The sequence below is a fragment of the Pocillopora damicornis genome, chromosome 3 (assembly GCF_964200805.1).
Source record: "Pocillopora damicornis chromosome 3, jaPocDami1.2, whole genome shotgun sequence".
Lineage (NCBI taxonomy): Eukaryota > Metazoa > Cnidaria > Anthozoa > Scleractinia > Pocilloporidae > Pocillopora > Pocillopora damicornis.
This window is the reverse complement of record NC_142672.1, coordinates 3,978,500-3,995,726: the sequence shown is the minus strand read 5'-3', so window position 1 is coordinate 3,995,726 and position 17,227 is coordinate 3,978,500. Positions and strand designations below refer to the sequence as shown.

Below are 17,227 nucleotides of genomic sequence, written 5' to 3'. Positions count from 1 at the left end.
ATTTATCTCGTCAGGGGTACCACAATTCGGGACTACATAGTATCTTATCTTAAAGAGCAGGTATTGGTCTTTCAGAATCAGCTGTCAAACCTTTTCTGTCGGATGGGTTGAACCAACTCCTTAAATAAGGCTTTTTCAGAAAATAGCTCCTTGACTATTTGTCGGCCCAGGCTTTTTTTTTTTTTTTTTTGCTGATTTTTATTGTTCAGGCGGGAAGTTTTGAAACTTCGTCAAATAAACTTCAAAGATCTTCGGCTCGGAAAATTTTAAGCGTTGTTCCTTTTACAAGATTTTTTGAAGAACTCGAGAATAAGAAACTGAAATCAACTAAATTGAAATTTCCCGTTTAATATTTTGCTGACTGAACGATATAGTATTTTGACCTCGTCCAGCGGAAAAGAAATCGAAGTCGGAATTGTCTACTTTCAGAAAATGTTTACTAATTGCAGAAATAATTTAATTGTAGCTAAATCGTATCTCTTTAAGAGCGTAAACTGAGTAACTGAACTTATCAACAATGGGCAGAGATCATGAACCTTTCGTGTGTAATGCCGCGAATGACACGGACTTTCTAAGCACAAAAACAAACTTAAATTCATTCTGTCTCTCAGAGAGCGTGCCGCACCGACAAAGGAAAAAGTATTTTCTGCTTTGTGTTAAGTGTATACTTTTAATGAAAGCGCAAGCCTTTTTGAAGTGGATTCGATTATCGGTCAATCGAAGTTTAGTACAGCCTATTCAGGCGGTGCGCGCCATTTCGCCGAGCGGTACCCCAGACCGCCAATTAGCAGGTTCAATATAAAGAAGTACAGGATTGGCCACCACTAGCGGCATGAATAGAAGGAATATTTTCATTGGTCAAATACTTAGGAAGGCTTTGATCATTGAGTAAGCGCGCAGCCTTGATATATAAAGAGGGAAATGGCTACGTTGTTGCTTTCATACTGATCGTATACATCTCGATCGTGGCAAGTCTTCGACATTTTACAACCTTATAATATTTTGGTATCGGTTTGGAGTAGCTTGATTCCCTTAACGTGGTATTAGTTTGCGATGGCGAAGAGAAATAGAAACTTGGTTTCGAGCATCATGGCATCCCAAGTCTCTGGAAAATGCATTAGAACAAACATGGTAGGTTCGATTCTTCTGTCAGATTCGAATTTGAGAGGTGATTCAGTGCTGATATTCTCGTTTCGTTCTTCCAGCTTCCTAAAGATTTCATAGAAGATGTGGATCGCCGTTTGAATTTTAAGGAGATACCTGTTATTTTGGCGAAATTAGAACGACATAGCAGTCTCCAGAGGTTTAATTTCTCGAAGTGTATGAGATACATAGAGGTAGGGGTTCGATTTTACACCGTAATTCATTGAACTAAGGGATTATTTCTACTGCTCATTACACTAGCTAAATTACGTTGTAAATATATATTCTGTTTCTCGATATCAGTCAATCTATTCGAGCTTGTTAAGAAACGACATCACAACTAATGCAATTGTTTGTGTAGTGACTTTGACGTGGTTACTCTATTAAGGTCTTCGATTTGACTGTGAAGTGTTTTTCTCTCTCAAAATCCACGATATTTCTGTCTTAGGAACTTTCACACTTCTTCACGGAGACGATGAGTGTATCAGAGATGTTTTACAGCGAAAACGAACTTCCAGTTTATACGAAGGAGAGAGCTCAAATTGGTCAAGTTTTAAATTTATTCGGTGGAGTGGAGGTAAGCCATGTTGTGAATCTGTTTTGTTTATTTCAACTTTGAAGTCAGTCGATTTTGTCTACTACTCGTTCAGAAGGATTTTCTTAGTAGAAGTATTTGGTAGGCTATGCAAAAAATGTACTCCACTATCACTGTTTTAGAAGTCGATTAACACGCTGTGTTTCCGAAAGATTTCAACACCATTTTAAAATATTTGAAGCACTCGAAGGTGCTATAAATGCGAACAGGATTTCACTCATTATTCGACGAGAGTTCATCGTGGAAGTCGCCTTCTATCTGTATTTGGGAATCACCCTTGTGAAATATGTTCCCGAATTAGACACATTACTAAGAACCCTTAACCGGGTCAAACTAGTAGGATTTTTCCGTTTCAGTGCCCGTAGCTGGTATTGTTAAGCTCTTTCAGGAAGAATTTTCAGTCTTGAACAGCTGTTGTGGGCATATTTGTCTCTTGTTCCTTGTTGTTTTTGTTCGAAATAGCGTTCAATTTTTGCTTCCTGTTTCAAGGTGGTGTCAATGGGTCAGACTAAATGTCTTACGCCTACTTCCGGTTTAGTTTCTTTATTGTGAGATCAACCGTGCTCACTAAAACCTTATACAGCTGTTCAGCCGCTTGTTACTTAGTCTTTACTTTGTTTTTGACAGATAGTGGTGCAAATCCTTTTTTATCCTGTTACTTATGGCTTCAAGCTTTGCAAGTTGAAACCATCAAGTAAGCTAACTAAATGTATATAGTAGATATTTCGATTATCCAAGTGATATTGATGCTTTTAAGAATTGCTTCCAAACTTATGTTGGACCCATGTCTGAGTTGCTTTTAGACTTTTGTCTTTACTTTTTGTCATCAGTGTTGTTTTTCACATATCGTGACCCTATCATGTGATTTGAATAAACAAAAATAAAGGAATAATTCACGCAAGATCTGACTTGAAGAGTTGTGCAAATGTTTATAGAAATGTTTTGTTCTTGATCACGTAGGACTGCAGCAAACAGAATTGTACCTAGGATGTCTTGATTTCATCCATAACATTTGTCTAGTGGTAAGTACAATTCTTCAAAGTCCTTCAAAGTGTTTTTGTGTTTATCTGCTTTGAATACCATGATCAACACCATATTTTACTAAACCTATAAACACGTAAGCAATGATACTGAAATCAAGTTTGTTCTAGACAAATCACCAGATTTTTACAAAGCATCATAAAGATTTTCATGGCCGCTTGGGGACACATGTAATATAACCATCAAGTTGTATTGGATTGTAATGCATTGTTTTCCTTGCCTTTTTCCTTGAACAGGTTGATGGAGTTGCTGTTAATTTAGCAAAGAGAAATGAATTGATTAGTCATTTATTCACTCTCCTGGAACAAAAGAAAACCTTTTCGTGAGTCTTATTTCATTTACTTAATAATATTATTATTAATGTTTTTTTTCATTATTAATATTAATGAAGGGTAATTCAGTTCATAGACTCAAACTTTTTCTAGTCTTTTTTCCTTCTGGTTTTTTTTTTTTTTTTTTCAGGTTTTCTTTTATTATTTATTTTTTGGGTTATAATTTTTTTCTTTTATATTGCAGCCGTGCCTTGGTAGTATTAGAAGATCTTTTTGGTTCCAGAAAAGAAATTATCGATTTAGACAGGATTGGTATGTTAACTCTCAAAAATTTTCCTCAGTAAATAGACACCATCTTAGCTGGTCATTGGTATAATTGTAGTTGTTGCTAGAACTCCTATCAATTTATATTGTTTTATTTTTCCTTTTTTTCAGTAAATATGAGAAAACTGATAAACATCTTAGATCAGAAACAACTGGGGAACTTTTGTCGTGTTTTGTCATTTACCTTGTCAGATTTGGAATCTGTAGAGGAGAGAAGTACATGTGAGTATTGTTATTAAATTCATTCCTCAAGGCTGGTTTGAAACATTTCCTGTATAGCCATTTCCAATCAGTCAAGCATCTTATGTCTATTGTAATTAAACACAATTGATAACCCACATTGTATACTTCTGATAGTGCTTGCCCAGGATGAAGTTGACAGAAAGGGAATGTCACAGAAGGATGTTGCAGATAACAATCAAGGTATTTTTTTTTCTATTTTCTAGCTGTAAATTTTTAACTGTTGATCAAACATATGAAGTAATTAGATTATAAGTTCATAAGTAAGAGCAAGACAGGCTGAAGTTTTAAAGTTATTTTGTTTGAAAATGTACTGTGCGAGGCTTTTCACTTTATAAATTATTAATCACAGAAAAGACAGTACATAGGGTAGCCAATTAAATGACTGTATTAGTGATGGAAAGCTATTAGGCTATCAGACTATCACTTGGAAATAAAAAGAGTTATTAAAACTATCATAACTATGTCACTGCTGGTTGAAATATAAATTTGACTTTATTTCAGGTTGTGGGGAGTAAACTTAAGTTTTATATTTATGTTTCTGCTGCAGCAACACTCATAGGTTTAAAGGAATTTCTTCCAAGGATAGTGAGATTAGCATGTCAGCCAATGGGTAAGATTTCATGTTTTTCATGATTTTTTATTAATTTTTATCAACAATTACACCTTTTGCTGTTCATTTACGCAAAATGTACATTCATTTACGTCAACAGTTGAAACTATACGGCAAATATACATTCATTAGCACTTCCATGAAACTCATGAACGCGAACGAACTTTCAATAACGCTATTTCCATATGTATTAACATTCAATAGCATCAACGGATGAACAATTGCACCTTTGAACAATCAAACATAACAAATATACTTTCAATCTCACATAATGGTTGATCATTAACACCAATAGAAAATCAATTGCATAGTATGACAATCAATTGCGTATTAGAGACATTCAATAATACAATTTGCATAGAGACGTACATTCAATTGCACCTTCATACAATCGTTTATTCGATATGGTCAATCATTAACGTGAACTGACAAACATGTGTGTAGTAATAACAATCAACTAGGGAAAAAGAAATTTCAAAATTGTTCGATTACAGTGTACTGTAATGTAATGTTTTGTAATAATCCTTCAATTTCTTCATTATTTAAACATCTTGGAATGTACGTTGGCATAAATCTGTACCACTGTCCACATTTAGCAGCCGTGATGGTGCCTATGTTTCTTTGCAGGGCCTGAAGTAGCAATTGAGTGCGGAAGTTGCCTAACGTGGTTCCTTGTCGTCTTGCCTGTGCTCTGTTGTTCATCTGTTCTTGCTGCTCTGGACGGCTTATGTCCGCTTTTATGGCTGCTTTTAAGGCACTTATTTCTTGCTCTACAATGTTAAGAAACGGGCTGTATGGTGGTAGCTTTTTAAGCTCAGAATTAGGACCAGGAATGGCAGGATTGTTGTGAGCTGGTGCACCGTCATAAATGAAAATCACATGTTCATTTGGGTCGAGATTTAGCCTTGTCTGTGACAGGAAATCATTAAATCTTTGTCCATTCATTCCACCGAGAAACGAGTCCATTGGTGGGTGAAATTGCCAGTGCTACAGTAACATTTCTCCCTCGCTGACCACATACTTGTTGATATGCCCTCTCTCCCATCCTTGCTCGTCCGTGACTTCTTGCCGTCCAAATATTGTACCCACGCTCGTCTACGAAAATACTATGATTCACTACAGCATGGCGCATGAACCAGTTGGCATAGTCAACTCTTTTTTGCAGGACATCAGGGCGGTTTCGTTCAACTGGGAGTGGCCTTGCCAATTTCATACGATACAATATACCTTCAAGTGTTCTTGCTACTGTACGGTCATGGATTGTTGGTTTTCTTGGAAGACGCTGTCTCAATTCTTGATTTATCTGTGCTAGTGTCAGCAGACAATTTTCGTTCAAAATGTCATTCAGGCAATTCCTCATTTCATCATCTACTCGAACATGATTTGCTCCTCCTCTTGGTCTCTCCGCGATCCTTCCTTCTCGCAAGTATCGTGCAACGATACTTCTTGCAGTTGAACGGTTCACTCCGATAGTAGCGGCAACCGTCAAATAATCTTCATTCACATCTTCGAAGGCTTGAATAATTCTTTGATGCTGTTCAAGTAGGATTCTGTTTCTTGGTGACTTGTTCATACAGCGTACTGTGTACTGAACATGTAAAATGTTCTTCATTTTATATCTGCTTCAGCAAAATATTGCGCAAAAAGGAACATAAAATTTAAATGATAATGTACATACTCTTGTATTTTTGTTCAGTATTATAAAATACATGTAACTACGATGAATGACACTAATGAATATTTTTTTATCCTATTGTTTATTCGAAAAACACCAATGTTTGTCAGTTCACGTTAATGATTGACCATTTTGAATAAACGATTGTATGAAGGTGCAATTGAATGTACGTCTCTATGCAAATTGTATTATTGAATGTCTCTAAAACGCAATTGATTGTCATACTATGCAATTGATTTTCTATTGGTGTTATTGATCAATCATTACGCGAGATTGAAAGTATATTTGTTATGTTTTATTGTCCAAAGGTGCAATTGTTCATCCGTTGATGCTATTGAATGTTAATAAATATGCAAATAGCGTTATTGAAAGTTCGTTCGCGTTCATGAATTTCATTGAAGTGCTAATGAATGTATATTTGCCGTATAGTTTCAACTGTTGACGTAAATGAATGTACATTTTGCGTAAATGAACAGCAAAAGGTATAGAAAACAAATATATTTTTCAAATACCTCACTGAGATAATCCTCATTAGTTGATCACATGAGATTAATTTTCATTTTTTTGTAGTAGAGAGATCTTCCCATTTCCTGGATATGGTGGATTTCCAAACATTCTTACAAGATGTCGTTATGTCAGAAGGGCTTGATTTAGGTAAGGAATCTCAATATTTAGCATATATTCTCTGTTTAAAAACTGAGATTCTCTTTTCAATGCAAGTTTCATCCAAGTTTTCTTGCTGTGGATCAAGCCCTGTATGCAAACATTACCATAATTTCACTGACATGGTTGATTTCCTTCTCCGTGCAGAATCAGATGAGCACGAATCATTAGGGCATAGAACACTACGATCTTCCTTTAGCCATATACAAGGTCACATACATGAGGTTTGTATAATGTCAATCTTTACAGTAACACATGTGGTGTTCAGTTGCACAGACAAGACATGTAGCCTTTTTATAATTGCTTAAGATGTGCTATTGATGACAAATTCCAGTTAAATTCTAATGTCCAACATGATTGACTGGAAAGCTTATGAAGAGCTGGTTAAGTTGTTTTCATTTTTCTTTAAATTGTGGTATTGTTTTTCTTACATTTTTAGGTGATGCACAAAGTGGAGGTCTTCTATGTTCTCTGTTTGTTTTTGACTGGAAAGCACAAGTTGATTGTAAGTTGAAATTTTCGTTATAACAAAAGTTTTAAGGTAGACAGACAGTTGACAGAGTTTCGTTCAAAGAACTGAGCACAGAGATACCTGTATGATCTTAAAATAGAAGTCGACAGTTTACATACAGTCTGGTACAGAGAGTAATCCTTCATTGCAGGGATATTAATTTCTCTTTCATTATTTTATCTTATAATTATTTATTTATTTTCAATCTTTGCTACAGGTTCAGAAGAAGCTGTCAGAAATGAGACTGATTCCTGGAATGAGCCAGTTATTTGACAAAATGTCATGGCTGAATGAAACAGAAAGAATGTAAGCATATGTACTATGCTTTTTACCCTTTAACTAAGTGATGAGAATTTAGAAAAATATCAGTCAGGGGATTATAAGCTGATCCAATACCAAATTCTCCAAACTAATAACATAAGAACTGTAAGGCAGACAGTAAGGAGAATTACTAATAAGATCTTGGGAGTTAAAGGGTCGACTTTTTTACTTTTTTGAGTGTACTTGAAGACATAACTGACATTGCGCAAAAACTTTATTAGAATTCAAATCATGTTTGATGTAACTCTGTATCAATTGGTGAATGTGTTGGTCTTATTTTTATTTTGTTGTAAAAAAATCTTAATTTATATTTCACTAAGGAACATGTAAGTACCAGGTACCATTAAAAGAGGCCAAAAAAGCTCATTTAAATGATGCAATGTTCCTCATTCTCTAGGAATCAAGATTTAATGGACTTAGAGATTGCAGATCATGAGTGTACACCGGTAAGACCACAATTTGCTATTAATTTTTAGATGTTATTGGCAAAATGATATAAATGTTAAAACACATTTTTATTGATTTCTTTTGTCCATGAGGCTAACATTCTCATTGGTTCAACATATTTCAGCAAACCGCATTGAAGATTCAGTTCCTACGACTAGTTCACAGTTTCTGTGACAGACATGAGTAAGTTTACTTTGTTTTCTTACAAAAGGCAGTTTTATGAGTAGTATTTGTTTATCTTTAATTCAAAACTGACCTTTTGTGTCTTTTTGTAGGAATAAGCATCTTCTTTTAACGCCTAGGGAAGTTGATGAACTTCAAGAGTTGTATGGTGAGTTGGGCTTCCAAGATGACACAGTTAATTCTCTTTACTACAGCCAAGTATTTCTTCTAATTTTAGCTTTGAGATTTTGGTGTTGGGTCAAACCATACCCGCAGTTGATATTTCTTGTTTTCTCACCACCTTTCTGCACAACTATTTACTGATATTGTAAGGAATAATAACTTATCGGTCATCTGTTAGAATGAATGGTTTGGAGAAATTTAACCATAAGGAACTGTAGTATGACTGTGCATGACATTTTTTTTCTTTTCTTTCTCGTTTTCTCAGTTCAAAATGACCTTGAACTCCCTGAGAGTTTGACAAACACTAACAGGTTTGTGATTTTTATTTTTTTTTTCTAAAGATTAAATTTATACATTTAGGAAGATATTTTGATTTGTTGGTTGTGTGTCCTTTTTGAAGAAGAAGCTAATTGATTATACAGTTTTTCTTTCTTTTTGGTCATCAGCTATTAACAACTATTAATATTTTTAATCTTACAGAAAATTGTGTTGTACTGGAGAAAAAGGACTTCTTTCAAAAATTCTAGAAACACTGATCAGATGTCCCCCTACTGCTCCACTTAGGTAAGTTAGCCTGTGATCCCTAGGGGTCATAAGCTTCAAATTCCTCCCTACAATGTCACCTCTGAATCACACGAGAATAAAGGAAAGGATAACTTAAGAAGTTGTTGATCATTATACAAATTCTCCTTGTGGCACCTTAGGAAAAATATTGAGAACAGTATGAAAAATATGGTTACTGATCATAGCAAACTTGTTGGTCTATGGTTTGGTTCCTCTTTAATTCAAATTTTACTATCTTTCCTCTTCTATGTACTGATTATTTCCCTGTTCAGGTTCACACTGCCAGCAAAATCAAGTTGCCTGTTAGATTCATCTAACTTCTATGTCAAATTTTCCCGTAGATTTTGGCTGTCAAGAGCAATTGAGGGATTTCTTCGTGGCAGAGCATCAGTTGGCGATCAGCTGTTTCTCATCAAAAGAGGCCTTCTTGAGGTAAGTTTTTTCCCTGATTAATCTTATTGACAGCATATGAAAGTACCCAAGAGCTGGTTAACCCTTCAACCCCTAAAAGTGACTAGCATCTAATTTCTCCTTAGAATCACCCCTCAATGAAATGTTAAGGTCATGAGAATGAAGGAAATGATCACCAATGTTTGTCATCATTCAAGGAAATAATTCATTATTCTTCTCTTTGCAGCACCTTGTTGATCACATCACAAGTGAGGAACTGAAACCAAAAGAGATTCTTCAAAGTAGCTTTGATCTTCTGGGAGAGTTAATGAAGTTTAATCAATTTGCCTTCATAAGATTTGATCAGGCAATCAGTACAAAACAGGTGAGTAAACTTGTGATTAATTTTGATAAATGAAAACAGTTTTTCTACTAATTTTTTTTGTTGTTTATCGATAATTTCTTTGGTGTGTGAGGTGGTTTTATTTGTGAACATTTTTAAATTTAAGGTAAATAGGTTTATGTTATTTTGTCACTTTTATAGTTTTAGTCCATCATTAATTTTACTGTATTGATTTGCAGTTTGAGAAGTTTGTTGGCATCTTGACATCAAATGTTGTGGATTCCAACATGTTGATTCGCTGTTTGGTGCTTTCTCAGGAACATTTTTTGTCAAGTCCTTTGGCAGGTAAGGTTCAGAATTTTTTGTATCCTGGTCAAAACTGTTTCATTCTTACAATTAATCACTGAGTTGTTGGTGACTCATGTTTTCATGTCTAATGTTGTATTCCTCTCTTTACAAAAGATTTTACTGCTGGAGCTTTCAAGCTTGGTTCACTTATTAGCAACTGGGAACAGATGATCTTCCTTCTCTACAAGCTGATCAACTCCATTACTGTGGGAACACTGACACAGGTAAGTGTTTTTGAGATAAGTTCAAGTGACAGATATTGTTGTTTTCACAAATCAATTATACTTGGAACAATGTTCTGACTCCAAAATGGCTGAGTTATAATGAAACAAAATTGATATGATGAAATTTTGTTTCATTAAAAACTAAAGACTAAACTGCTTGTACAGTTCAATCTTACCTTGATCATATTTATGTTGTGAAGCTTTGCTGTTCTTAGAACTGAGGCACCTTGAGTTATGGATAGAGCAAGATTGATAACAGACTTGTCAATCATCATTTGTTTTCCTTTTCTCTCAGGAAAATGTCAGCTGCCTCAACACAACCCTTGTTTTCTTGATGTTTGCACACAGACATGGGAAACTTCCAGCATATCTTATGGTAAGTCAGGTGGAACAAATTTGCTGTTGGGTGATTGATACTTTTGTGCAGAATATGTAATTAAAAAATTCCTCTTTTTTAAAGCTTTTGCACCCTAACATCAGTGTGCATATTCTCCATACTATCTTTCTATACATTTTTTATTTACCTCATAAGGAGAATTTTTTTGGCAGTCAAGAGGTCCTTTAATTGGCGATCTCTTCTTATATTCTCATGACCTTAATGTTTGACTATTATAAGGAGAAACTGGAGCTAGAGTTCTCAATTTGTTGGAGCCAGAGTTCTCCCAATTTATTCACTTGAAAAATGTTAAGTTCAATCAGTTCATTCAATATGTTGCTGTGGTCATTCAGCCCCTCAGACAGGATTGAAATTGCCTTTGATTGAAAATAACTTTTCTCTTCATGTCAATATTTTATTGTAAAAAGTTAAATGTTGCCTTTTTTTGCAGGCCTTTGTTAGAGAAGAGAACATTCAGAAGAATCCAGGATTTATTCTGACAAACTTAAGGTTAGTTTTGTGTCATTCACTGAAGTAATCAGTGGCTGTTGGTTATAAATCAGCTCAAGGAGAAGACACATGTTTTGTTATCTCCCTGAGTATTGATATGAAAAGATAACTTTTTCCTAACAGAGTAATTTGTGTTTCAAAGATAATACGACATTTTAAATGCAAAGAAAAGTGATTTTAATGGTAAATTCTGAACCCTTGCTCAGGAGAAACTTCTTTAAGAACAGTTTTTACTGAAAGGCTGCTAAAAATGAGAAAAGCAAAATCATATTTAATGAACAAGAGGGTAATGTTGTGTGTTGGGATTTTTGTAGACTCCTTTTGGAATTCTGGAAGACACACTACTTGAAAAGGGGAAAGGATTGTTCAGCTCTAGAACAGGTGAGATTTTTGCATTTATTTTGGCCATGTTACTACCTTGTGTTATGTTTAGGTGATAATTTTATTGAATGGCTTGCATGGTGAATTATTGTACGTAAATGCTAATTTTTTTTATTTGCTCTTAAATTCTGCGTGTGAATTTTACTTGTTAAGTATAGAGGAAACTTTTTTAATAATTTTTAGAAATGTTCAGCTGAAATTTTATGTTAAGAAAAGAGAGATCTTTTTTCACTGTTTTTAGAATTCTGTGTTAGCATGTAGTAGCATGCATGACTTAATTTAAAATTCTTTTCTTTTTAGAGTTCCTGTATCAGCTTTGATCATTGGAAACAAGTTGTTGACGTTCTCTTGTCAGACTCAAGTTACAGCACATCAGTCCTTCATTACCTACCATCATCTTGCATGAGGGGTTCATAACAGACAGCTGTCAATCAGAATATAACACATTTGCAAAATACACCAAATAAAGCCTATCAGCTATAAAATGGGCTTTCAAGCAGGTCTTGATAGTTTAAAGCAGAATAGATTTTCTCTATATGGCAGGAATTGTAATTTTATTCCCCATGTTTTTAATCACTGAATGGATTGTGATGATGAAGGTCTTTCAAAAAGAAATTTATATTGTGATATACAAAGCATTAAAAATATTAGGTCAGTACCAACAAAAAAAAAGTAAATTATTGTGTAACATGAAGGATTTGTCTGCATTGCTCAATCATGCTCAAGTAAGAAAGGTGTGTTAATACACTTTATAGGTTTTGGGAATGCATATTGGTTTTTTGTGAAAGAAATGTGTCATTTGAATGGACAAGTTGCTTGTGAAAAAGAGATTTTTGAGTGGTGTTTTGTAAAATCACTCACTGTCAGGCCAGTTGTAAAACAGACTTTAGTGTTGTAATGGTCAATGAATATACAATGGTTTTGTTTCTATCTTAGTATGGCATATGACTCGTTTATTGAAATTACAGGCTGTAGATAAGTGCTTTTAAGAACATTTTACGTTTCTAGAACAACTGAAAAATATGTTGGGCTAGAAATTTGCTGTGAAAAAATATCAAAATGTAGGGTTACCCTTTATTACCAATCCCTGAGGGGTGTGAATTTTTTATCATTGGTTTATGATGGTTATGAAGGTAGCTAGAGGTAGCATTTATAATAGTGTATTTATTGTCACATTATTGCAATGTATGATAAACAATCTTAGTCTTGTAAAATATTAAATTATTTTTATGAATTATTTTTTGTAAGACTTGTACATTCGGCTAGAAATTTTAATAAATGTCTAATCACTGGTGCAAAAATGGTTCTTTGTGTTTGAGTTTTGTACAAATTCAGAAGTATTTGTTAAGTGTACAGATTTTATAACGTAGAACTTATAAGAAAAATTATCGGTTTCACTATTTGTCAGGGTGTTTTTTCGGTTCAATCCCTTTCCAAACGGCGTGCACAGGAGACCTGAAAACGCGTTTTTTCTCGGAAAATGTATCGAATGATTCCTCTCCACTCTGAGAAACGGACAAGGAGTTTTCCACCAGCTGATATAGTGTGAAAACGCAACAATTAACAGTGTGTCACCACCAAAGAACGAATGCACAAAAGGCTAACGCCTGCAACGTCAGCCAATTTACGTTATTATGACTCAGTTGATAATACTAAGTTACCCAGTTCTGCTCTCCCACCGACGAAGCACCACGATTTCTTTAGAAACTTACCCCCTTTATTCATAAATTTAAGGACTTCAGATTTCGTTATGAATTATATAGGAGAGTAGTTTTAAGCCTCGTTCGTATGAATCCATGATTCAGAACGGTAGCCTTAATCTGTTAAAATTGTGTTTCCAAATTATCTTAGCGTAATATAAACAACGTCTTGATGTTATAAATAGTGGTAATAGCCGTGTGGAGTCCAATTCGGTCTGTAATCATACAGGTAATGAACAAATCGGACGAACGCGAAGCGGGAGTCTGATTTGTGAATCACGAGTATGATCACTGACGGAATTGGACAAGAAATCCTGTAACCAACTAATAATAACCATCTCAATTTCCGAAAAAACAAATAAACCCAGAACAAGTATCTCCAGTAGACACAACGTCTTATAGAAAATTCCTCCATTTGGAAATTTCTCAGTTTTTCTTTTGATAAGTGGTTGTTGCTATGGTCATTGTAATCATTTCTGTGATGGTGGATTAGCTGAATGGACTTACTATGATTAGCTGCTTCAAATGTCCAATTACAGGTGTTCGATTGCAGCCAACTGTTCGATTACACTGTCGGATTACAAATGTACAGAATGAAATAGTGTAGTTTGATCGTCCGGGTGAGTGTAGTCCTTAGAAGGACTATTGTCGGTAGTGGTGACTGACGTTTCGACAACCTGAGCGGAAGTCATTATCAGAGTCAAGTGAAAGGTTGTCGAAACGTCAGTCACCACTACCGACAACAGTCCTTCTTAGGACTACTCTCACCCAGACAATCAAACTACACTATTACATGCTACCCCCGGGTTCAAACCATTTACTGTATTATGTACAGAATGATTAGTAAAAAAAAAAGCTGCGAATCCACCAATAATATTTGAGGAATTTGTGATTGTTATGATTAAAGCTGAAGCAAAGAAATCACAAAGGCCCATTAAGACTTAAAAAATATCATAATAAAAGAAACATAGAGAACTATGATTTGGTTCAACAAGACAAGTTCCAAGTCTGGGAAAGTATGTCGAGGTAACTAACAAGTCATCAACTGACGAACTATTATCAGTAAAGTGAGTAAAGACCAAAGGGCGAAAAACAGAAACAGACAAAACATTCTCCGTTTTCTTTCTCTTTTTATCGTTTATTTTATCAGCAAATAGGCAATTGTTACAAGGCAAACCCTCTGTTTCAAAGCACCTTAATTGTTACCAGTGCAAGCGGTTGAGCAGAAATGAATGTTCTGTTTCGAAATCTGATCTAATCTGATAATATAATTAGGGAAGACTTTTATGCAGGATAGATTTTTTAGATCTAAGACTGAGGTGTGGGCACTTCCGCTATAAAGATCCGGGACACTGAAATATATCCTGTGTAAGCATTGGCGTTGCGGTATCCACGACAATTTCCTACCCAGAAACCCACGCGCACCTTGCCTTTTTTGATTTTGGAACAATGTCCCTCAATGTGACGCACACTGTGAATATTTTGGCTCGTTCCACCTCCCATCACAATTCCATCAATCGGTTGGGGTGTCTTACATTCAACACCGTTGAAGGTAAAGTACCAACGTTTGCAGCACCCATTACAGCCAGCGATTCTGAGAGAACCGGTCCAAAAGACTCGAAGAGCTGTGTCCGATAAATTTTTGCTAAATACGCAGTCCTGTCAAAAAAAAATTTAAAACGAGTCAGTCTTTCAGAACTTGTCATGTCAATTAGTGATAAAGTTTTTCTGGCCTTTCCACTAACTTTTCCCAATAAAGTGAGAAACTAGTTTAAAAATAATGAAAGACATGAGCTAGAGACTTGAGCTACTCGCCTTGATCATTCCATTGTCCTTGTCGTCATTCAAGTTGTTCCAAGCACATTCTTTCCAGTTCTTGTGCGAAATCGCACCAGGCATCCCAGGGATTCCAATTGCCCTACCCTCTCCACGCTGCCCCTTTTGACCGGGAGGACCTTGGATTCCAGGTTCCCCTTTAGCACCTTGATTACCTTTGGATCCTGAGGATCCCTGGGGTCCAGTCTTTCCTAGATTTCCTTTGTCACCTTTGGATCCTTTTCGTCCATCACGACCTGGTGCTCCAGGAGGCCCAGGCTTTCCACGCGCACCAGGTATTCCGCCATAATAAAAGGATTGAGGTTGCTGGATGAAAAAGTAATCTATAATATGATCTTATAGGTAACAAGGGGAATAAACTAGAACAGAAACCACAGGAAGAGGGGTAAAAGAAATTAGTGGAATAAAAGGGATAGGGAAAGCTATAGAAATATATATTGAAGCAATCACAGATCAAGAAGAGTAACAGCGAATAAATAAAGCACAGAATCTGAGATAGGGAGTAATAGCAAATACAGACGGAACAAATGGACAAATCAAAATCAGCAACAGGAAAAAAATGAATAAGAAAAATTGCAAAATTGAAATGAGCTGCAAGAATAAAAGGAATAAAAGAAATTACCAAATCAAGATGAGCTACATGACAAAGGAGAAAAAGAGAAGTTGGAAAACTTGAGGGAACTAGAGGAATAATTGAGAAAAATAACAGAAATACAAAAAAAAAACGAAATTGATAAAAAGAGCAGAATAACAGACATAAAAAAAGTTAAAGCAGGGAATAAGAAAAATAAGAGTGATTCAAAATTTTAAATAAAAAAATGAAAAGTAAAATGACAGAAGTAGAAAAACTAAACTAAAAAAAGAAGAGGAACGGAGATAAAAGCATTATAAAGAAAAAAGAAAAAATATAATGACAGAAATCATAAAATTAAAAAGTGGACGAAAGGAAAAAAGCAGATATAATAAAAGAGATTACAACAATAAGGTGAATCACGGGAATTGAATAACAATGATTGCGGGCAAAAGAAGGGTAAGAAATAATAAATATAAAAAAGAAGACATTAAATTAAAAGTAACAATCAACTGGAGGAATGAGGAGAATAACAGAAATTACAAAATGTAACTGAAATGATGACAATTAAAGAATTAAGATAACTTTATGAAAAGAGAATACTAATAGAATTTGTGGAAATGAAAAAAATAAGTTAAAGATAACTCAGATTAAACATATAAGTTTAGGCCTATATGTTTTAAAAGCTCCCGAACTAACTTGAACTGCGCTACTTCTATTCCTCGATATATTCAGTAACGTCATTGTAATCTTTAATAAATTAGACAAAAGTTCATATTAAAAATATTTCCTGTGATAGAAACTCTTCGCTGTGGTTTAAAGCTAGATTGAAATGGTAGGGTCGTTTTTTGGTCGATATTTTCATAACTTACCATTTTGTAGATCGGTTGATTGGTTTTGTCTGCTGCAACGAAGGAAACCAGGAATAACAATGTAACTCACGTGTCGCTCTTTAGCCATTTCTGTTTAGTCAGTTGACGTCACCTTAAAATAAAGCAAGCCAACGTGTAAGTGAGTTAAAGTTACTTGACGGATTAAAACGATATTTTCTTCGAAAACGGTCCGATCCGATATTGCTTCTAATATTCGAGAAAATTATTTAGATTCGTGTTTTTTTACTGAATCATTTAATGAAATGACTGAGCTATCTTTTTAAACGAAACTAAGGTAGATGCTTGAGACTCGCGACTGTACAAACAACTGTGAAAGAATGGTAATAGTAATGTTATTTTTGAAGATGCATTGAGCAATTTTCAAGTGAGTGTTGATAGTAATCTAGAAGTACCATGGTTTTGTATATTAATAGGCCTTTTCATTTGTCGGAAAGACTCGCGTGATACTCAGATCTCCAACCACCAGATGCATAACGATATCCAATCACGACATTGTCGCTGGCATTTTCTTGCGCTTTGGGCCGATTGCTGTTTAGATTCTAACTGGATCCATAGGCTTGTTCCATTTGTCCTGATTGGCCCTTGTGGTTACTTTAGCTTTGGTTTTGTGAAACTCAATCGAACTGTGCTCTGATTGTGTCGAAGTAGCTAACAAGTTTTAGTTTTCCATTCTTTCCAACATCATGAATAAAATGACTTGTATAGTGCCTTTTTTTTAAAACTACTTCGAAAAAATATTAATCTTGCCCAGTCACCTTAATACCTCTTTTTCTGTTTTTGAGTTCTCTTTCACTCTCATTTATCCAACTTCACAAAATAGCTCTCCAAGCTATGAATTTTTCGTAAAAACCCCAAAAAATGAATGCAGAAGAGTGCCAGCATTTAAAAAGCCGAAAACGGT

General features: G+C 35.0%; 2 protein-coding genes and 1 pseudogene across 2 annotated transcripts; 1 reads left to right on the top strand and 2 right to left on the bottom strand.

The window, feature by feature from the left end:
* The first annotated feature begins 861 nt into the window (after positions 1-861).
* LOC113667989 (short transient receptor potential channel 4-associated protein) lies at positions 862-12,627 on the top strand. The gene is made up of 27 exons (XM_027183868.2): positions 862-1,131; positions 1,206-1,337; positions 1,592-1,720; positions 2,366-2,432; positions 2,699-2,760; positions 3,016-3,101; positions 3,296-3,363; positions 3,487-3,597; positions 3,733-3,798; positions 4,166-4,228; positions 6,474-6,557; positions 6,714-6,790; positions 7,006-7,071; positions 7,295-7,383; positions 7,796-7,844; positions 7,970-8,028; positions 8,121-8,176; positions 8,456-8,501; positions 8,671-8,754; positions 9,096-9,186; positions 9,392-9,529; positions 9,727-9,832; positions 9,950-10,059; positions 10,355-10,435; positions 10,887-10,945; positions 11,260-11,326; positions 11,627-12,627. Exons 1-27 carry the CDS (start codon positions 1,054-1,056, stop codon positions 11,741-11,743), a joined length of 2,241 nt encoding a protein of 746 aa, XP_027039669.2. The 5' UTR covers positions 862-1,053; the 3' UTR covers positions 11,744-12,627.
* Positions 4,840-5,447, bottom strand: LOC149047886 (uncharacterized; annotated as a pseudogene).
* Positions 12,628-14,142: 1,515 nt separating the features above from the next.
* Positions 14,143-16,417, bottom strand: LOC149047885 (collagen triple helix repeat-containing protein 1-like). The gene is made up of 3 exons (XM_089199263.1): positions 16,306-16,417; positions 14,842-15,168; positions 14,143-14,685 (listed from the first exon to the last, which is right to left on the bottom strand). The coding sequence occupies exons 1-3, from the start codon at positions 16,306-16,308 to the stop codon at positions 14,335-14,337; spliced, it is 681 nt and encodes a 226-aa protein (XP_089055389.1). The 5' UTR covers positions 16,309-16,417; the 3' UTR covers positions 14,143-14,334.
* Positions 16,418-17,227: the final 810 nt, after the last annotated feature.

Excerpts from the sequence above, each read along its gene's own strand:
- LOC113667989 (XM_027183868.2), top strand. The coding sequence starts at position 1,054 with ATGGCGAAGAGAAATAGAAACTTGGTTTCGAGCATCATGGCATCCCAA. Across the intron at positions 3,102-3,295 it reads GAACAAAAGAAAACCTTTTC|CCGTGCCTTGGTAGTATTAG; the intron begins GTGAGTCTTATT and ends TTTATATTGCAG. Across the intron at positions 10,060-10,354 it reads CTGTGGGAACACTGACACAG|GAAAATGTCAGCTGCCTCAA; the intron begins GTAAGTGTTTTT and ends CTTTTCTCTCAG.
- LOC149047885 (XM_089199263.1), bottom strand. Across the intron at positions 14,686-14,841 it reads AGGACAATGGAATGATCAAG|GACTGCGTATTTAGCAAAAA; the intron begins GCGAGTAGCTCA and ends TTTTTTTGACAG.